This window comes from Pistacia vera, unplaced genomic scaffold, assembly GCF_008641045.1.
Source record: "Pistacia vera cultivar Batoury unplaced genomic scaffold, PisVer_v2 Contig516, whole genome shotgun sequence".
Taxonomy (NCBI): Eukaryota; Viridiplantae; Streptophyta; class Magnoliopsida; order Sapindales; family Anacardiaceae; genus Pistacia; species Pistacia vera.
The window spans coordinates 1-20,850 of record NW_022196353.1 but is presented as its reverse complement, the minus strand read 5'-3'; the positions used below and the strand labels follow the sequence as shown (position 1 = coordinate 20,850).

The 20,850-nt window shown below is 37.6% G+C and overlaps 5 protein-coding genes across 5 annotated transcripts; 4 read left to right on the top strand and 1 right to left on the bottom strand.

Moving 5' to 3' along the window:
• Positions 1 to 47: 47 nt before the first annotated feature.
• Positions 48 to 2,340, top strand: LOC116106444 (heat stress transcription factor A-4c-like). The gene is made up of 3 exons (XM_031392809.1): positions 48 to 135; positions 241 to 1,007; positions 1,105 to 2,340. Exons 2-3 carry the CDS (start codon positions 792 to 794, stop codon positions 2,101 to 2,103), a joined length of 1,215 nt encoding a protein of 404 aa, XP_031248669.1. The 5' UTR covers positions 48 to 135; positions 241 to 791; the 3' UTR covers positions 2,104 to 2,340.
• Positions 2,341 to 9,287: 6,947 nt separating this feature from the next.
• Positions 9,288 to 11,021, top strand: LOC116106443 (pentatricopeptide repeat-containing protein At4g18840-like). Its single transcript, XM_031392808.1, has one exon. The coding sequence runs from the start codon at positions 9,288 to 9,290 to the stop codon at positions 10,887 to 10,889; it is 1,602 nt and encodes a 533-aa protein (XP_031248668.1). The 3' UTR covers positions 10,890 to 11,021.
• Positions 11,022 to 11,463: 442 nt separating this feature from the next.
• LOC116106442 (transcription repressor OFP5-like) lies at positions 11,464 to 12,785 on the bottom strand. Its single transcript, XM_031392807.1, has one exon. It carries the CDS (start codon positions 12,783 to 12,785, stop codon positions 11,481 to 11,483), a length of 1,305 nt encoding a protein of 434 aa, XP_031248667.1. The 3' UTR covers positions 11,464 to 11,480.
• A 2,390-nt stretch (positions 12,786 to 15,175) lies between these two features.
• LOC116106447 lies at positions 15,176 to 17,381 on the top strand. The gene is made up of 3 exons (XM_031392811.1): positions 15,176 to 15,473; positions 15,783 to 16,399; positions 16,519 to 17,381. The coding sequence occupies exons 1-3, from the start codon at positions 15,215 to 15,217 to the stop codon at positions 17,161 to 17,163; spliced, it is 1,521 nt and encodes a 506-aa protein (XP_031248671.1). The 5' UTR covers positions 15,176 to 15,214; the 3' UTR covers positions 17,164 to 17,381.
• A 1,120-nt stretch (positions 17,382 to 18,501) lies between these two features.
• Positions 18,502 to 20,823, top strand: LOC116106445. The gene is made up of 3 exons (XM_031392810.1): positions 18,502 to 18,908; positions 19,218 to 19,834; positions 19,954 to 20,823. Exons 1-3 carry the CDS (start codon positions 18,650 to 18,652, stop codon positions 20,596 to 20,598), a joined length of 1,521 nt encoding a protein of 506 aa, XP_031248670.1. The 5' UTR covers positions 18,502 to 18,649; the 3' UTR covers positions 20,599 to 20,823.
• Positions 20,824 to 20,850: the final 27 nt, after the last annotated feature.

Below are 20,850 nucleotides of genomic sequence, written 5' to 3'. Positions count from 1 at the left end.
ATTAAAAAAACCCTAGAAAATCTCTCTACGCGTTTCTAGAACCAGAATCCCCAAAAGTTCTCAAACAGGGTTCAACTAAATGAATCGTTTTGGGGACCGGAACCCCCATGCTAGCGTGATTGCTCTTTCTGTTTGGTAAAAGCTCCGACACCTTGAATTCATTTTTTTGCTTTGGTATTCTTTTTTTATCTTTTATTTTTTTGTGGATTTTAGTTGAAATTGAATTTTTGGGAAATACAGGGATTGACTGCTACTGTGGTTAGACACTTGGAATATATTTTGTGGGTTTTGATCTGGGTTTGGAATTGCTTTGGATTTGACGATTCTTGAAGCTTTGACAAATCTTGGGTGATAAGTTTGGTTGTGTGTGGTGTGAGGTCAAAAGGGTTTTCTGTTCACTTAATTGTAGAGCTTGGAATTCGGGTTCTTTCCATTTGAATTGTTCCTTGATTTTGTTAGTGTCATTTTAGTTGTAAAGAGCTCAAGGAAAATTGGGCAATCTGATTGGGTATTTACTGAGAGTAAAAGGTTTTTTCCGTTGTGGATTCAAGAGTTGTAAAGGGTTTATAGGAATTTAGTGTTTTTAAAATTCATTGGAGTTTAGCAACTTTATAATGAAACAATGATGGAAGGGTTTGCTTTTCATTGAGATTGAAACTTGAAGTGGATATTGAAGTTCGGTTATAAAAATAATTTGAGTTTTGTCTTTTGGTGCTGAAACTATTCAAGCAAATTGAGAGTTTGCTGCAGGTGTTGAATTTGGGGAATTTGATTAGATTTTAAGGTTTGCAATGGATGATGTTCAAGGCAGTTCAAATTCACTTCCTCCTTTCCTTGCAAAAACATATGATATGGTAGACGATCCATCAACAAATTCAGTTGTGTCCTGGAGTCCATCTAACAAAAGCTTTGTTGTGTGGAATCCACCAGAGTTTGCCAGGGATCTGCTACCAAGATTCTTTAAGCACAATAACTTCTCAAGTTTTATCAGACAGCTCAATACATATGTAAGCCAATATTGTTTCATTCAATTGGTATATTTTATTTGATATAATATTATTGTAGATTAATGCATATGGTGATATTGACTTTACATTTCAACAGGGCTTCAGAAAAGTTGATCCTGAGCAATGGGAATTTGCAAATGAGGGCTTTGTAAGAGGTCAGCCGCATCTTATGAAGAATATCCACAGACGAAAGCCGGTTCATAGTCATTCTCTTCAGAATGTACAAAACCAAGGAACTCCGTTAACTGAATTGGAAAGACAGAGTTTAAAGGAAGAAATTGAGAGATTAAAAAATGATAAAGAATTGCTTATTTTGGACCTACAGAGGCACGAGCAGGAGCGGCAAGGATTTGAATTTCAAATGCAGCTTTTGAAGGAGCGTTTTCAGCGTATGGAACGGAGACAGCAGAAGATGTTGTCTTCCGTGGCTAGAGCCTTGCAGAAACCAGGGGTTGCCTCAAATCTTGGGTCACAGTTGGAAACTCATGATAGAAAGAGAAGACTTCCACGAATAGGTTACTTTTACGATGAGGGCAACATTGGAGACAATTCACTGGGGACTTCCCAGACTGTAGCTAGAGAAAATGTTGAGAGTACTAGTGCTTTGTCATCAAACACAGAACATTTTGAGCATTTGGAATCTTCCTTGACCTTTTGGGAGAATATTGTGCATGATGGTGGTGAAACTGCTCTTCCACTTAATTCAAGCCTGGAGTTGGATGAATCTACAAGTGCAGATAGTCCAGCCATATCTTGCATACAGCTTAATGTTGATGTTCGGCCAAAATCTCCTGGAATTGACATGAACTCTAAGCCTGTTGTAGCAGCTGCTTCTGATCCTGGTGTGTCAAAGGAACCAGCAGCTGTGACAGCTGCTGCTGTGACAACTGGCGTCAATGATGTATTTTGGGAACAGTTTTTGACAGAAAATCCTGGTTCTACTGAAATCCAGGAAGTTCAGTCAGAAAGAAGGGATTCAGATGGCAGGAAGAATGATAACAAACCTGTTGATCATGGCAGATTTTGGTGGAATATGAGAAATGTAAATAGTCTTGCAGAACGGATGGAGCATCTAACTCCTGCGGAGAGAACTTGATATTGTTTGATTGTTTTTTTTTCTTTTTCTGTTTTCCAGCTTTTGATGCCTCAGTATCATCTTGCATAATAAATTTAGGTATGATTGGTTGGATCTGACAATAAATAGATGTTCTATGTTTGTAGTTCATTGTTTTTCAGAACATCATGATTTATTGTTATGCCACAAGTCCATTATGCATTTTGGTTTTAGTTGCTGTTATGATTTAAATGGCCTGCGTGGACTCTCTTTCAATCATGTTCTGCTCAATCTGTTATTTAAAGAAAAGAAAAAAAACCGTATGCAAGCATGCAGAAAAGCTCATACACTGATGTTGTGTTTAGGCAAGTAGCTGAGTGATCTTTAATCTGACTTGAAGATTCCCTACTAAGATATGCTCCTTGCCCATCGAGTGATTCGCATCTTTTCTTGAAAAACATTCAATTATGATCCGATTGTTACTGGTGTTCTCGGTTGATGATTTGCATTTAATACACTCTACTACTAGAGGAATCTAATGTGTTCAGTTGACATCAAGGAAACTTCCATTTACGTGTTTTATCTTCTTGGATATGACCTGATGACTTTTTATTACTTATTGCATATTATCGAATTATTGATTTTATGGCTTGTTCTCATATGTTCAGCAACCAGAGTCATATTGGGTTTCTTCATGAGTTAACTTCAGACCAAGGTTGGGAGTTTGAGCAGCCATTTGTTAGGATAGGTTGGCAAAACACTTCTTTCCCATTATATTTTTGCTACATGCCGAACAGAAGTTGCCAGACTACCGTGTCCCTACCAAAAGTCAATTTGAATGCTTTTCAGGTTTTTATTGGTGTCATGCCTTGCCTTTCACATTAATTGGGTGCTCTGCTAACTGTTTCTTATAGATTGAGCCGCTGATAAGATTGCTTCTGGGGTCGCCCATGTCTTTGTCACTGTAGCACTAAAATATGAGTCACCAACGGAACGTCAACCTCTAAACAAAGATCATTCTTATAATCTAGTAAGACATTCATATTACCTACTGGAATGAAAGAATCAGTTTGGCCTTCTAACTCGCTGATTAATAGAATTATTTATGCCTATTTTCGCCCTATCAACACATTCCATTGTTTAAGAGGAGTGAGTACTTGCTTTTTCTCATAATCTACATGAGCATGCATACTTCTGAAATATGTTGAACGATGGTCTGTGTCCATTATGCTGGCCATGTGATAATCTTTGGTGCTCAACAGCAGAACCCTGCATAATTTCAGGCTTGACATGGCAGCAGAACTTACTTTTCGTACACTAATATATTGCTTCCATAACTGATCATCTCATATAACTCTAATGCCCTTGGGAAAGAATCGAAGACTATAAAATTCATTACTAGACACTAATGTATTTGCATAGCTTCAACTAATCTTCTCCTTGAATTTGATTTTGCAAGTTAAGAAGATGAAGTTTAATGGATGTTGAAATCTCCCATTAGCAGGGTGATAGACTGTACATAGCCGTTACTCATTATGGTTTTTATTAATACTTGTTCTAAAAATCTTGCTATTTGACATTACACAGGTAAGTTATTACTTGTAAAAGACGCAAATCATTCTTGCAATTGCGTATTTGAGGGGCGGTCTTACTGACATTGACAGTATGCTCTTCTGCTGTCCATGGTTGTAGATGATTTGCTTATGCCAAGAGATTCTCTAATTTTACTTTTACACGTAACAAAACTGAAACTATTCTAGTTGATGAAAAGACAAGTGGCCCCGCAGTTGACTGTTTTGGGAGCTTTTTCATTACCATAATCTCACCTCTATCTCTGTCACCGTTTACCTACTATTTATGAAGAAGATATTGATGATGACATTGGGGTTGGGTGGCTCGCAGGAAGCCTAGCACTTACTCAGAAAGTGCTGGGTAGTTAGGTTACACGTAACACAACTACCTTCAAGCTTTCCGCCGCAAGCACATGGTTTTTTTTATGCTAAATTATGTGGGCAACAGATATAGCTAATGAGCCATCCGTTATCAAATGCCATTTTGGAATGGAATCTTGTGTAGCATATTATATCAGCAGCCGCGCTACGTGGCTACCACTGCACCAGTACAGAACCTGGCTAGCTCAATCAGTGGAGGATGTTCTCTTCATAGTAGATATAGTCGCTTAGGATTTGTGAATAATGTTTTACTTACGGAAGTAAATATTTCAATTCAATCCTGATCAACTTAGTTAAAAGTTAACGTGTGCAAAATTTATCATTGGCCCACTTCCAACATTGGTAAATACCATAACTATTGGTGTTGTGCCGAAAATATACATGGATGTCAGCATCACCAATCAAAGCTCAACAAGCACTTAAAGGCAAAGGGTATTAGCTGTCAAAACCCAAAGCGTCTTGAAGAGATATTATATAACACTTGTCACACCTTTATCAAAATAAAGGATGAAGATAAATGAGAGATCTCCATGTGTCAATGCAACTTATAAGAGCACTAATTATATTGAGCTCAAAGATGTATAAAACTATAAATGGTCAGCTCTCTTCATGAAAAGGAGGCTGGTTGGGCATATGAGAGTTAGACATACATTTGAGATTTATTATTTTTTCTCTGTAAACAAAGTATTTCTCCATTTTTGTACACTTTACAGGCCATATCAGAAAAATAGTCAAAGAATAATAGTGGATGTAAGATTCGCTTTAAGCATTCGAACCACTATAAAAATCCCCCTTGTCAGTCTTTTACTTATGTTTTTACAAAAATATATCATCTTAACTCTAATCAACTTTCATAATCATATCACGTATAATTTCTAAGACCTATTTAGCACTTTGCACGTGCGAGGTCATTTATGTCAAAATCACACATCAACAGTTTGACGTTAGAAAGAAGGTATGATTCGCATCAACTCTCCATGTTTTTCTAGCAAGTCTCAACTTTTTCAAAATACTGAAGCATGTTTCATATTAGAGCTCCCAGATCACGTGGCTAGATCGCCCAAATTGTATGCATCAGAGCTCCCACATCGCATGGTCAAATCGCACGCATTAGAGCTCCCAAATCGCATGCATTAGAGCTCCAAGATTGCATGGCCAGATCACTCAGATTGCACGCATCAGAGCTCTCGGATCGCCCAGATCGCACGCATCAGAGCTCTCAGATCGTGTGGCCAAATCGCTCAGATCACGCACATCAAAGCTCTTAGATTGCCAGATCGCTCAGATCTCACGTATCAAAGCTCTCAGATCGTGCTCTTAGATCACTCTAATCTTCATATTCAAATCGCGTGGCCAGATAGCTCAGATCTCTCATATCAGATTGAGCTCTCAAGCTCTCTAGCTAACGAGCTCCTAAGCTCTTGAGATCACACGTTCAAGATCGTTGAAATCACGTGTTTAAGATCATCGAGATCACGCGTTTAAGATCATTGAGATCACACATTCAAATCATTCAGATCGCACTCCCGAGCGGCTAAATCGTGTTTTTGAGCACTCAAATCGCGCTCTCAAGTGGCTAGATCGTGCTTCCGAGCACTCAGATCATGCTCCCGAGCGGCCAAATCGTGCTTCTAAGCACTCAGATCACGCTCCCGAGTGACCAGATCGTCCTTTCAAGCACTCAGACCGCACTCCCAAGCAGCCATATCATGCTTCTGAGCACTTAGATCATACTCCTGAGTGGCCAGATCGTGCTTCTGAGCACCCACATCGTGCTCCGAGCGCTCAGATCGCTAATCTCAGTTCTCATATCAAGCTTAGCGCTTTTTGATCGAACTCTCTGTATTCTCAGATCAAACTCTGCGCTTTCTGATAGAACTCCTTATGTTCTCCGATCAAGCTTCGTGCTTTCTGATTGAATTCCTTGTGTTCTCAGATCAAGCTTCGTGTTTTCTGATCGAATTGCTTGTGTTCTCATATCAAGCTTCGCACTTTCTGATAAAACTGCTTGTGTTCTTAGATCAAGCTTTGCACTTTCTAATCGAACTCCTTGTGTTCTCAGATCAAGCTTTGCGCTTTCTAATCGAACTCCTTGTGTTCTCAGATCAAGCTTTGAGCTTTCTGATCAAACTCCTTGAGCTCTTTATGCTCTCTGATCGAGCTCATAAGCTTGAGACGCGTGCATTAGATCATTCAGATCGTGCGCTTTAGGTTGCTTAGATCGCGTGTACATATCAAACTCCTTAAGCTCTCAGCTCGCACGCTCCAGATTAAGTTCCTCATCTTGAGGTCGCGCACTTCGCATCGATTAGATCGCAAGCCTTAAACTCTAAGATCGAGCCCCTATTAGATCGCAATCAACTCTTAGTTCTCAAATCGTGATCAGCTCTGAGGTATTGCGAAAAACCTCAGATCGTGTTCCCAGCTCTCAGATCGCAATCAGTTCTCAGTTCTCAGATCACGACCAGTTGTCAACGTAAAAAAAAAAAAACGCATCGAAAACTCAAACAGCCCCAAAACATGCCAAAATGGTGGATTTTCACCTCAAAAACAACCCCAACTAGGTTTCCTTGTTGCCATGATGTAGAGCTCGAAACGAGCTTTCCGTGGATATCTTACGAGCTCCAAAACTCTTCTCGGATCAAAAGTTATGGTTGTTTTAATTTGACATGTTCGTTTAAGACCTCTTAACCGTGCATTTTGACTTCTGACGCTCAGATCTCTCTTGGAATTCATCTACTAGACATTTTATGTCAGTTATCAGATCGTGATTAGCTTCAGATTGCTCCAAGCTCTCAGATCGCAGTCCTAGCTCTCAACACCCGATCACGCCAAGTATAGTTCGAGCTCTTCAGTTTGAGACTGCAATTTATAGTGCAAGACCCATTCAAATCAAAGACCTAAGTTTTTGAAGTGCAATTACATACTCCAAAAACTAGACTTCAAAAACTAGGGGGGTTCTTGTAAGAATTCATGCCTAGAAAGGGTAAAATTGGTGTATAACATGGTATAAGGTCATATGACATGTTATTGAAACTAAAAGGATGAAATTGTTACCTTTTATGCTTTACAACTCTTGTAACTTGAAAAGGAGTTCAAGATCTTTAACAAATTTGATGAGAATCCTCAAAGTAAAGTTCACCCCAAGATAAAGAAAAGAGAACTGACTATGAGAGCTCAAGAGAGAGATTTTCATTCCAAATGAAAAATTAGATTAAATTTGGGAATATCATTTATTTATATACAAGGACCATTTTGCTATATTTTGAAATTGTTCTCAAGTCCTTAATTAATATGAATCCTCTATTAACACTTAATACAAATTCAATATTATTTTCAAGTCTTTGAAATAATTTCAATTTAATATTAACTATTAATATTAACTCATTATTGATCCTAAATCCTTGAAACAATTTCAATTTAATATTAACTCTTTAACATTAAATCCTTGATTTAAACAAATTTATAATTAAGGCATATAAAATAATCCCGTTTAATATTTAACCCATTCATTTCTCACCAATACATAAATTAGGATGCACACGTTTACATCTGAATATCGTTAACCTTTACTGATATGTATTACTTTCTCTTCTCATACTTGGTTTTTAGGTGTGATCACTTATGTTCACTGTAACCTAGCTGTGGGCCCAATACTACAATCTGATATGTTTCATCATAACTCTTTATGATTGAAACTCCCAACGATCATGATAGACATCTAGCAATACTCCATAACCCCTAAGCCGCAATGAAATTAAACTCCAATGAACCTTTTTTTCCCGATCATATGTCTTATGTAGTAAAATCCCTCTGTCTTCTAATCTCGATTAAGTATAGGTTTATGGTATGTCAAAACCCTTAACTTAATCTTTATCCGAATTGTTAATCAATACAATGGAACGTGTCATCATGAAACTCCTTTTTCATTTGATTATTTTGTACTCTGGCAAAAAATTTCCTTTTTCCATTGTTTATTGCATTCATCTGGGAACTAGGGACCAAACTATTTCGAGTCAACGGATCCTATCTTGACCATCACTTGTCCTCGCACATGAATAACATATGATCAAACTGGCTTCTTACACAAGACATGACTAATCTTGTGTATATACATCATATGTCGAGTCCAACCGTGATGTCTTAGGTCTAAAGATTAGTGGTACACTAGTACGATCCTACGATGTATCATTGACCACATTCTAAATGTCCATGTGATTCATCGTAATCGGTCATATTCGATAAACATTTCACCAACCTTTTATCCATGCTAATGCCCTAGTGATATACCTCTTATAATCACCCACACTAATATCATCACATGATATTCAATGGAGGCCTTTAGCATATCTACTATGCAATGTTATTGTCCAATTAACATTACTTACGCAGGGAATGCTTCGATGATTTGATCTTCTAAAGATCCATATCATCCGGACGTTTCACATGCATTATAAATAGTATAAATGAAGCAGTAAACAACATGTGAAATTAGAACTATTTCTTCCATTCTTAAAAGATTATTCACAAGATATAATGCCTTAAAACCGACAACACGATTGGTTCTTAGGGCATACACTAACAGTTCTGTTGTGCCAAAAATACACATTGGTGTTAGCACCACAAATCAGAGCTCAACAAACACTTAAAGGCAAAGGGTATTAGTTATCAAAACTCAAACCCCCTCAAAGAGATATTATATAACACATGTTCCACCTTTATCAAAATAAAGGATCAGGATGAATGAGAGCTCTCCATGTGTCAAGACAACTTGCAAAAACACTCATTACGTTAAACTCAAATGTGTATAATTGGGCAGCTCTCTTCATGAAAAGGAGGCTGGTTGGGCATATGAGAGCTAGGCAAACGTTTGAACTTTATTATTTTTTCTTTGTAAACAAAGCATTTCTCTAGTTTTGTATGCCTTTACAGGAAATATCAGAAAAATAGTCAGAGAATAATAAAATAACAATGACTATATGATTCGTTTTAAGCATCCGAACCACTTTAAAAAAACCCATTTGTCAGTGTTTTATTTATATTTCTACAAACATATATCATCACAGCTCTATAATCAACTTTTATAATCATATTCCGTATAATTTTTAAGACCTATTTAATACTTTATACTGTAAGTCGTTAGTGTCAAAACAATTGGTATAATAAAAATTATACTCTTGACAGATATTTTCACAAGAAAATTTGGGGTCGACGTTTGAATATAAGCATTTTGTGAACAAGTCAGGAATCGGCTCAACAGTTTGGGAGATGACAATGAGTGCATGTTTATCTCAGCCCCCGATTCTCTCTTTCACAGATATGGCCACTTCCCTTACTGAAATTCAGCAAGCTCATGCCCACATGCTCAAAACTGGTCATTTCAACAACACTTTTGCTGCAAGCAGACTCATCAGTTTTGCCATCACGAACCCTGATCCTCAAACTCTCTCTTATAGTCACTCCGTTTTCACTCGCATTCGCGACCCAAATTCATACACTTTTAATACCCTCATTAGAGCTTATGCCAACAGCCTCAACCCACAAAATGCACTCCCAATCTTCCTTCAAATGTTAAGTGGCCATGCAAATGTTGTTCCTGATAAGTACACTTTCACTTTTGTATTAAAGGCGTGTGCTAATTTTGGTGGATTGAGAGAAGGAATGCAAATTCATGGTCATTTGTTAAAGAATGGAATTGGGAGTGATTTGTTTGTTCAAAATACTTTGGTTCATATTTATGCTAAATCGGGGTGTATCAAAAGCGCACGTAATATGCTTGATAAAATGCCGAATCGAGACGTGGTTTCTTGGAATGCGCTTTTAAGTGCTTATGTGGAAATGAGAATGATGGAGTTGGCGCGTGAATTGTTTGATGGAATGGAGGAAAGGAGTGTAGAATCTTGGAATTTTATGATTTCGGGGTATGTAAATGTTGGATTGGTTGAAGAAGCTAGACGGGTTTTTAATATGATGCCTTTGAAGAATGTGGTTTCTTGGAATGCTATTATCACTGGTTATGCGCACGCGAGTTGTTTTAAGGAAGTTTTATTGTTGTTTGAGGATATGCAGAATGCGAAAGTGAAGCCTGATAATTGCACATTTGTCAATGTTTTATCTGCTTGCGCTCGTGTTGGAGCTTTAAGCCAAGGTGAATGGATTCATGCTTATATTGATAAGAATGGGATTGGAATTGATGGTTTTATAGCTACTGCACTTGTTGATATGTATTCCAAATGTGGGAACATTGAAAAGGCTATGAAAGTTTTTAGAAGCACTTTGAGGAAGGATGTTAGTACTTGGAATTCAATAATTTCTGGTTTAAGTATACATGGTTTTGGAGAATCTGCATTGCAGATATTCTCTGAGATGATTGTGGAGGGTTTTGAGCCGAATGAAGTGACGTTTATCGGCGTTTTATCTGCATGTAGTCGTTCAGGGTTGTTAAATGAGGGGCGTGAAATGTTTGACCTCATGACACGTGTATATGGGATTCAACCAACAGTTGAGCACTATGGTTGCATGGTGGATTTGCTTGGTCGACAGGGATTACTAGAGGAGGCCGAAGAACTTGTGAGAACAATGCCACAGAAAGAAGCTCCTGTGGTCTGGGAATCACTTTTGGGTTCTTGCAAAAACCATGGTAATATAGAATTGGCAGAGTTTGTTGCTAGGAAGCTCCTGGAGTTGAATCCTCAAGATAGTGCCGGTTATGTTCAATTGTCAAACATGTATGCATCTGTTGGAAGATGGGATGATGTTATGGAGGTGAGAAGTAAGATGAAGGCACAAAAAGTAAATAAGGATCCCGGTTGTAGCATGATAGAAGTGGATGGAGTAATTCATGAGTTTTTAGCTGGTGAAGGAATTATTTCTTGAGCAAACTTTACCCTGGGAAGTATGAATTAGACAATCCAGATGCAAGCTCTTCTTGGTAAACCCTGGAGCCCAACAGGGTATTAAACCTACTTATTTTCGAGAAGTAGCAATTGTTCACTCTCCTGATGCTGGCACTCCGTATGAGTTCAATTAAAGCCTACAAGTAGCCATGTGCTGTAGATTGTGGAATCCACAAGAATAGGCAGTGGACTTTTGAGAGAAAGGAGCCTTCAAATCCATAACTGTTGCATAAAAATTACAAAATGATAGAATTCTGCTGATGGGATGTTAAAATTGTTTGTACTTGGAGAATGGAACCGCTTCGTCTTTAGAACATTGTGGGGAGGCATCTAGTGATAGTGTTCCCTGATTGTAAGTAGCCAGCTTTGTACTATTTACCACCTAAAAACTTCTTTTCTTTTAGTACATTCAGTTCTACCAATTGTCAACTTAGAGGATTCTGGTGCATGTGCGATAAATTTCAAGTAAAGATTTCAATGTAAATGAAATTAGAAGCATGATATTAAAGCACTAAGACTGTAACTATTGACAGTATGATTACAAGTTTGCCTATCATTAGCTGACCATTAGTTAATAATTATGGAAATAATTTTCATTCTTTAATTCATTGTCAAAGCAAGCCTGGTCCATGTCATACCATACCTGCCGGAAAACCTTGATGATGAGATCATGGTATTCATCGGAATTCAGTGTCAGATAGCACGCCAAGAGCTCTTCGAGTTCTTCTGGCTGGCTGATCTTCTTCTCCATGATCATCTCATTCATCGAGTCTCGGAAGTCTTTTTGCGGATCAAATGAGGTTTTCACCACAGCAAAGCTCTCTAGGTCTGTTCCTCCCTCCATTGTTTTCTCTTTTCCCTTCCTCATCTTCAGTTTGGCTTTCTTCATGTCTTCAAGGGCCTTTATTCTTGGAGAGGAAACTTTCACCCTGCTACTCTGTTTCGTTCTTTGTCTCTGCAATTCTCTGCTAATGTACATAGATTTCCTCTGGTTCTCATTCTTTGACTTTAGCTCTTTGATCTTCATCTGTTTCAATTCTTCCCACTCTGAACTCATTTTCTCTACAGAAGTTCCATAATTTCCATTTAAACTCCGTCCTGCATGTACACCATCTTCTTCAGCTATGAAATTACAATTTTTTGACATTCTTGAAGAGAAATGACGCCGTTTCTCTAAATCAGCACTCGTTAATTTGCAATTCTCTCTCTGCATCATTTGAATTGTTCTTGGCTGTTCAAATTCCAAGTTGTCTTTTGCAACTGATTTTCTTGATTTCTCTTCTCTTTCATTTGAACTCCTTGAAACTCTTGGATTTATTTTCTTCAATTTCTTTTCAGTTTTCACTCTAGGCGTCTTGATAATTGCTTCATGTACTTCACTTTTACATGCATCCATTCCAGGAAAAATCTCCCCATCTCTTGACGACTCTCTAATCTTCCTTGAATTCAAACTCAAGTTGTCAAACATCTGAATCTCTTCTTTTCCCATTAACGTTGTAGCTTTTGATCCAGAACTCTGCCAAGTTGAAGGCGGAACGTCAAACTCATCATGAGAATTAAACCAATCCGAGCTTAAAACACTCCTACTACTCTTCCCCTCAAAACCCTCTTCGCCAAATGATAATCTCCAGAAATCATCACCTTCCCTGCCATAGAATCTACCTCCTCCTCTAGCATTACCACATGTTTGCGAACTTACGCAGGCCGAATTCCACCTGGCGTCGACGCGCTTCACTGTACCCGGTTTTGGTTCCACGTCTCTACTCTTTTGCTTGAACTTAGAAAGCCATGAGATGGGAAAGACATGAGAGATCAAAGAAGAAGAAGAAGAAGAAGACGACTTGGAATTATAAACTTTCTTTCTTCCCCACTTCATTATCTTATGCTAACAGAGAGAAAGTGAGTCTCTAATGAAAACTGTTTGATGAAGGAGATAATGTTGATCACATTCAGAAAACTGAATGAATGATAATGGATGAAAAGGGTGGAGAGTTCTAGCAGTTATGGGGCAGTTAGGCTGATAAATAGGTACGTCGTGTTTCTGTGTTTACTCATTTTTATTTTTTTTTTCTTTTTGTCTTTGGGGTTCAAAAGAAAGAACCGCTCTAATTCATGTGACCACTTTAGTTACCTTTTTCTGCTTTCTGATTTGTACTTGAATAGAAATTTATGCCAATTAGGGGACCCTATTTCTGATGCTTAAGTTAAGTAACAACCTAAGTACATACATTTATCAGAAACTGAGTTAAACCCAGATGGCCTTCTCCATATTACCACATTACTTGAACTGGCTATCAATATCTCTAACAGCTACTTGGCTTGAGACCATCTTGGATGATTAAGACAGATAGTCTGTCTCTCTCTTTTGATGTCTTTGCTTTTTGGGTGTGATTTATTTGTATGGTTTTAGTGATTTAGAGATGTTCTCTCTTTAATCATTTCCTTCCCTTTGGTACTAAAATCAAAACATCAAATTGATTGTTGTTCCTTCTTTTGCTTTTGGCCTTTTCTACATTGTGTCGTCTTCTTTTAGTCAAACTTTGGTACAGATTCTCTGCAGTAGCCAAAGAAATCTCATGGGTTGGGTTAAAATTGGGTTGGGCTGGCTAGAACATAGACTCACCCCATCTGCTCTGCGCTACTTCAAATTATACATGGTTAGTCATCTCTCATTTGAAAAATATTGATAAACCCTAGCTCCCAAGTTTCCTTTGAACATGAAATTTAACAAATTGAACAATGTTGTCATTCTGTTACAGACATTTTTTCTTCGTCAGATAATACAAATTTGCCTAATTTTACAGATGATGACAGCAAGAGCAAAACAAAAGAAAAAGGTTAATTCATGAACAGAATAGAAGAAGAAAAACCTAGATAGTTAACCCCAAGGGCTTGGCCTCGTGGTCAAGGAGGGTTGCTCTCTTTCTTGAGTTTTTAAATTCAAACCTTAAGATCATCTACTACAATAACATTATGGTTTACCTGATCATTTGGGTTTATAGGGTGTTTAATAGACTCTGAGGATTAGTTGAGATGTACACAAGTTTGCTAGATACTCTAGTAATAAAAAAAATGAAAAAACTAGATAGTTTTTTCTTAGATTTGACTTTTCTCATATGAATTTTATCATTTTTCACATTGCCGATGAATGAGAGTATAAACTAGTTTATAAATCTTGAACTATCTCAATTAAAGTATACAGATTTTGGGTGGTGAAAGATACTTCGGCAATGGTTCTGGTATCAACCTCCCAGGATGGTTTACACCTCAAGTACAGAATCATCTAACTTTGCTCTTGCTTCACAAATAATGAAAGCATCACTTTGATTAAAAGAAAACCATTATGTCTTCATCCTAAAGGTCACAACTGTTAAGTTTTTTAACTTGGGGGGTTGTTTCATCCTAACCACTCCTGTATTGTTTTCTTCAATGTGTAATGCATTATATCAGAATATGCATTTTATATGGTTAACAATAATAGAAATATTTATGTAATCAAGAACATTATTGAAATTAAGCTAAGGTTACTATGTAAATCCAGAGATGGTAAAAGTTAGATTGCAGAAATTAAGGACTTCTGTAAAGAAAATTGGGTTTGTCATTTTCTTTTCTGGTAGGTAAGTCAAGATCCAACAAAAAGCTGAAGCATCAAACCACCCTCTATGATTCAGAATTTCCACCCATAAGGAGTTAACAATAGTGCTTGATTTGACTGCGTTTCACCTAATAATCAGAAAACTAAAGAGGGTACTGTATGTTCAAGCAAGGAGAAGTACGAATAAAGTAGGAAGTCATTATTAACTCCCCATCCTGGCACCAACAGTAAAGATAATGTTTCATGTTCAAATCCATTTAATACATTGTTTGGCCAATAATATTTCTCATCATGTAGAAACAGTAAATTCCCTTGTGGAAAAGTTGAACTTCTGCGAGAGATGGGCTTGTCCTTTCCTTTTCTGGTACGAAAGTCAAGGACTAACAAATACTTAAGCATCAAACTGCCTTCTAAGATACAGAATTTGCACCCAACAAAGGGCAAAATCAGTCAAAAGTAATGATATTTTAGTGCTGCACAGCTTTACTTACACCTAATATTCAGCATGAGAAAGGCATATAAGATAGAGTAAGTTCTATGCATTTAAAAAGTAGGAACAAAATTTTTTTGAAGCAAACTCTACAAAGTTTTAAATAAATGAGTCCCATTCCCACTTTCATTGAAGTTTATTGATTCTTTCATACATTACAAAGCACAAAAACTTTGATATAGAAATTTACTTCATCTCAACTTAGCTTGAAATATCATCAATGGCTAAGCTCAGGAAACCATGTAGATTTTCTGTAGTTCTATTTCTAGTTCTGGTTTTTCTTTGCAATGGTTGGCATGCGAATGCCGAAACTGAGTATATATCAGCAGTAGGTGATCCAGGAATGAGAAGGGATGGCCTTAGATTAGCCATTGAGTCATGGAATCAATGCAATGAGGTAGGAAAAGAAGTTCCTCATATGGGAAGTCCAAGAGCTGCAGATTGCTTTGACATATACAAGGCTTCTCCACAGTCAAATGGTAAGTTCCCACTTTTCCTTGTATTTTCATTTGATGTTAGGTCACTTATGATTAGGTTAAACATAATTATTAAAGAGCATTAACACAAACTGGATTCGTTTCCTTTTTTATTTCTCATCATGTTCGTGGAGGTGATGAAAGAAGATTGTATTTTGTTTTATCTTTACATTAAAAGCAACCTTGTCCTTGAAAGTCACTGTGTTATTTAATTTCTCTCCAGAAACATATATCAAGTTATCTTTGGCAGTGTAGAAAAAGTAGTTATTCTTTCCATTATATTCTCATTTTTGGCAATTAATTTATGTATAGAAAAAAACTGTTCCATTTGCCTACCCTACACATTGGTCCACAGAGTGACAGAGGCAGACAACAAGCTAGGGGTTGGAGACCCTTTTCTTGGAGTTCAACCGGATGCTCTTTTCAATGTAGACCTTTATGCTGCAGAGAAGGAACTCTATTTGGGATCTAAATGTGAAGTTGAAGACAAACCAAATCCTTGGCAATTTTGGATGATCATGCTCAAGAGTGGTAACATGGATACTTCTGCAGCCATGTGTCCTAAAAACGGGTATAAAGTTGGGCCATTTGGCCCTGATAATGGGTTCCCTTGCTTTGGAAAAGGGTGTATGAATCAACCATTGATATATCATGACTACACCACATTGCAGGGGCCAAATAGGACTACCCTTAAGGGAAGGTTTTATGGCTCATGGGATTTGAATGCTGATTTGAGTAAAGGATCGGTGGGTAACATTTCTTACCATTCTGTGGATTGGAAGAAGGAAATTGGTCGAGGAAGTTGGGTTTTTCATCATGTCTTGAGGACTTCAATAAAGTATCCGTGGTTGATGCTTTACTTCCGATCAGATGCCACGCAGGGGGTGTCTGGTGGCTACCATTATCCCACCAGGGGTATGTCCAAGATTGTAAGTCATTCTCACTCTAATTTAGCTTTATGGAAGCATTCCATTTTAAATTACAATTTTTTTCGATCAAGCAAATCAGGTTGTTGGGCAATCATTAAAATCCCAGATGTATTTTGCAGATTCCAGGATCACCAAACTTTAAAGTAAGGTTTACTCTAAATGTGATCAAAGGTGGGGGTCATAACAGCCAATTCTACCTACTGGACATTGGCAGTTGTTGGAAGAACAATGGACAAAATTGTGATGGCAATGTAACATCAGATGTTACTAGATATAGTGAGATGATCATAAATCCCAACATAACTTCGTGGTGCCAGCCTGACCATCTCAGTACATGTCCACCGTACCACACATTCCCCAATGGGACTCGCGTCCATCGCAACGACACTGCCCACTTCCCTTATGCTGCTTATCACCTGTATTGCTCCCCTGGAAATGCAGACCATCTTGAAATGCCTTACACTTTATGTGATCCATATAGCAATCCTCAGTCTCAGGAAATATTGCAAATTTTGCCACACCCCGTTTGGGGTGAGTATGGCTATCCTACTAGCCAAGGAGAAGGTTGGATTGGCGATCCAAGGACTTGGGAGCTTGATGTTGGAAGATTGTCTCAATCTTTATATTTTTATCAGGATCCTGGAAGTCCACCAGCCAGGAGGCAATGGAGGTCTATTGATTTGGGAGCTGAGATTTTTAAGGACCCTGATCAAGTTGCTGAGTGGACTGTTAGTGACTTCGATATCCTAGTATCAAAGCAATGAATATGCATGATACAGAAAGAGAGAGATTAGGTGCAAATGAAAACATGAAGTAATTGTATAGAGGAGTTTCTTCAGCTTCAATCCAAAGGATTTCTGTCATTCTTTTCAACATATTAAGAAAATGTCTAAATCAGAATTTTGTGCAGAAAAACTTTGCAGGCTTTTATTTTTCTGTCATTAAATCCATTTGTTTACACTGTAAGATTCTCAAAGAAGTTTAACAATGTGAGGGGTGTCTGCCTCTAATAAAAAAATGAAAAAACTAGATAGTTTTTTCTTATATTTGACTTTTCTCATATGAATTTTATCATTTTTCACATTGCCGATGAATGAGAGTATAAACTAGTTTATAAATCTTGAACTATCTCAATTAAAGTATACAGATTTTGGGTGGTGAAAGATACTTCGGCAATGGTTCTGGTATCAACCTCCCAGGATGGTTTACACCTCAAGTACAGAATCATCTAACTTTGCTCTTGCTTCACAAATAATGAAAGCATCACTTTGATTAAAAGAAAACCATTATGTCTTCATCCTAAAGGTCACAACTGTTAAGTTTTTTAACTTGGGGGGTTGTTTCATCCTAACCACTCCTGTATTGTTTTCTTCAATGTGTAATGCATTATATCAGAATATGCATTTTATATGGTTAACAATAATAGAAATATTTATGTAATCAAGAACATTATTGAAATTAAGCTAAGGTTACTATGTAAATCCAGAGATGGTAAAAGTTAGATTGCAGAAATTAAGGACTTCTGTAAAGAAAATTGGGTTTGTCATTTTCTTTTCTGGTAGGTAAGTCAAGATCCAACAAAAAGCTGAAGCATCAAACCACCCTCTATGATTCAGAATTTCCACCCATAAGGAGTTAACAATAGTGCTTGATTTGACTGCGTTTCACCTAATAATCAGAAAACTAAAGAGGGTACTGTATGTTCAAGCAAGGAGAAGTACGAATAAAGTAGGAAGTCATTATTAACTCCCCATCCTGGCACCAACAGTAAAGATAATGTTTCATGTTCAAATCCATTTAATACATTGTTTGGCCAATAATATTTCTCATCATGTAGAAACAGTAAATTCCCTTGTGGAAAAGTTGAGCTTCTGCGAGAGATGGGCTTGTCCTTTTCTTTTCTGGTACGAAAGTCGGGGACTAACAAATACTTAAGCATCAAACTGCCTTCTAAGATACAGAATTTGCACCCAACAAAGGGCAAAATCAGTCAAAAGTAATGATATTTTAGTGCTGCACAGCTTTACTTGCACCTAATATTCAGCATGAGAAAGGCATATAAGATAGACTAAGTTCTATGCATTTCAAAAGTAGGAACAAAATTTTTTTGAAGCAAACTCTACAAAGTTTAAAATAAATAAGTCCCATTCCCACTTTCATTGAAGTTTATTGATTCTTTCATACATTAGAAGGCACAAAAACTTTGATATAGAAATGTACTTCATCTCAACTTAGCTTGAAATATCATCAATGGCTAAGCTCAGGAAACCATGTAGATTTTCTGTAGTTCTAGTTCTAGTTCTGGTTTTTCTTTGCAATGCTTGGCATGCGAATGCCGAAACTGAGTATATATCAGCAGTAGGTGATCCAGGAATGAGAAGGGATGGCCTTAGATTAGCCATTGAGTCATGGAATCAATGCAATGAGGTAGGAAAAGAAGTTCCTCATATGGGAAGTCCAAGAGCTGCAGATTGCTTTGACATATACAAGGCTTCTCCACAGTCAAATGGTAAGTTCCCACTTTTCCTTGTATTTTCATTTGATGTTAGGTCACTTATGATTAGGTTAAACATAATTATTAAAGAGCATTAACACAAACTGGATTCGTTTCCTTTTTTATTTCTCATCATGTTCGTGGAGGTGATGAAAGAAGATTGTATTTTGTTTTATCTTTACATTAAAAGCAACCTTGTCCTTGAAAGTCACTGTGTTATTTAATTTCTCTCCAGAAACATATATCAAGTTATCTTTGGCAGTGTAGAAAAAGTAGTTATTCTTTCCATTATATTCTCATTTTTGGCAATTAATTTATGTATAGAAAAAAACTGTTCCATTTGCCTACCCTACACATTGGTCCACAGAGTGACAGAGGCAGACAACAAGCTAGGGGTTGGAGACCCTTTTCTTGGAGTTCAACCGGATGCTCTTTTCAATGTAGACCTTTATGCTGCAGAGAAGGAACTCTATTTGGGATCTAAATGTGAAGTTGAAGACAAACCAAATCCTTGGCAATTTTGGATGATCATGCTCAAGAGTGGTAACATGGATACTTCTGCAGCCATGTGTCCTAAAAACGGGTATAAAGTTGGGCCATTTGGCCCTGATAATGGGTTCCCTTGCTTTGGAAAAGGGTGTATGAATCAACCATTGATATATCATGACTACACCACATTGCAGGGGCCAAATAGGACTACCCTTAAGGGAAGGTTTTATGGCTCATGGGATTTGAATGCTGATTTGAGTAAAGGATCGGTGGGTAACATTTCTTACCATTCTGTGGATTGGAAGAAGGAAATTGGTCGAGGAAGTTGGGTTTTTCATCATGTCTTGAGGACTTCAATAAAGTATCCGTGGTTGATGCTTTACTTCCGATCAGATGCCACGCAGGGGGTGTCTGGTGGCTACCATTATCCCACCAGGGGTATGTCCAAGATTGTAAGTCATTCTCACTCTAATTTAGCTTTATGGAAGCATTCCATTTTAAATTACAATTTTTTTCGATCAAGCAAATCAGGTTGTTGGGCAATCATTAAAATCCCAGATGTATTTTGCAGATTCCAGGATCACCAAACTTTAAAGTAAGGTTTACTCTAAATGTGATCAAAGGTGGGGGTCATAACAGCCAATTCTACCTACTGGACATTGGCAGTTGTTGGAAGAACAATGGACAAAATTGTGATGGCAATGTAACATCAGATGTTACTAGATATAGTGAGATGATCATAAATCCCAACATAACTTCGTGGTGCCAGCCTGACCATCTCAGTACATGTCCACCGTACCACACATTCCCCAATGGGACTCGCGTCCATCGCAACGACACTGCCCACTTCCCTTATGCTGCTTATCACCTGTATTGCTCCCCTGGAAATGCAGACCATCTTGAAATGCCTTACACTTTATGTGATCCATATAGCAATCCTCAGTCTCAGGAAATATTGCAAATTTTGCCACACCCCGTTTGGGGTGAGTATGGCTATCCTACTAGCCAAGGAGAAGGTTGGATTGGCGATCCAAGGACTTGGGAGCTTGATGTTGGAAGATTGTCTCAATCTTTATATTTTTATCAGGATCCTGGAAGTCCACCAGCCAGGAGGCAATGGAGGTCTATTGATTTGGGAGCTGAGATTTTTAAGGACCCTGATCAAGTTGCTGAGTGGACTGTTAGTGACTTCGATATCCTAGTATCAAAGCAATGAATATGCATGATACAGAAAGAGAGAGATTAGGTGCAAATGAAAACATGAAGTAATTGTATAGAGGAGTTTCTTCAGCTTCAATCCAAAGGATTTCTGTCATTCTTTTCAACATATTAAGAAAATGTCTAAATCAGAATTTTGTGCAGAAAAACTTTGCAGGCTTTTATTTTTCTGTCATTAAATCCATTTGTTTACACTGTAAGATTCTCAAAGAAGTTTAACAATGTGAGGGGTGTCTGCCTCTTGCATTTC

Excerpts from the sequence above, each read along its gene's own strand:
- LOC116106444 (XM_031392809.1), top strand. The coding sequence starts at position 792 with ATGGATGATGTTCAAGGCAGTTCAAATTCACTTCCTCCTTTCCTTGCA. Across the intron at positions 1,008-1,104 it reads TCAGACAGCTCAATACATAT|GGCTTCAGAAAAGTTGATCC; the intron begins GTAAGCCAATAT and ends ACATTTCAACAG.
- LOC116106443 (XM_031392808.1), top strand. The coding sequence starts at position 9,288 with ATGAGTGCATGTTTATCTCAGCCCCCGATTCTCTCTTTCACAGATATG.
- LOC116106442 (XM_031392807.1), bottom strand. The coding sequence starts at position 12,785 with ATGAAGTGGGGAAGAAAGAAAGTTTATAATTCCAAGTCGTCTTCTTCT.
- LOC116106447 (XM_031392811.1), top strand. The coding sequence starts at position 15,215 with ATGGCTAAGCTCAGGAAACCATGTAGATTTTCTGTAGTTCTATTTCTA. Across the intron at positions 15,474-15,782 it reads GGCTTCTCCACAGTCAAATG|AAAAAAACTGTTCCATTTGC; the intron begins GTAAGTTCCCAC and ends ATTTATGTATAG. Across the intron at positions 16,400-16,518 it reads CCAGGGGTATGTCCAAGATT|ATTCCAGGATCACCAAACTT; the intron begins GTAAGTCATTCT and ends TGTATTTTGCAG.
- LOC116106445 (XM_031392810.1), top strand. The coding sequence starts at position 18,650 with ATGGCTAAGCTCAGGAAACCATGTAGATTTTCTGTAGTTCTAGTTCTA. Across the intron at positions 18,909-19,217 it reads GGCTTCTCCACAGTCAAATG|AAAAAAACTGTTCCATTTGC; the intron begins GTAAGTTCCCAC and ends ATTTATGTATAG. Across the intron at positions 19,835-19,953 it reads CCAGGGGTATGTCCAAGATT|ATTCCAGGATCACCAAACTT; the intron begins GTAAGTCATTCT and ends TGTATTTTGCAG.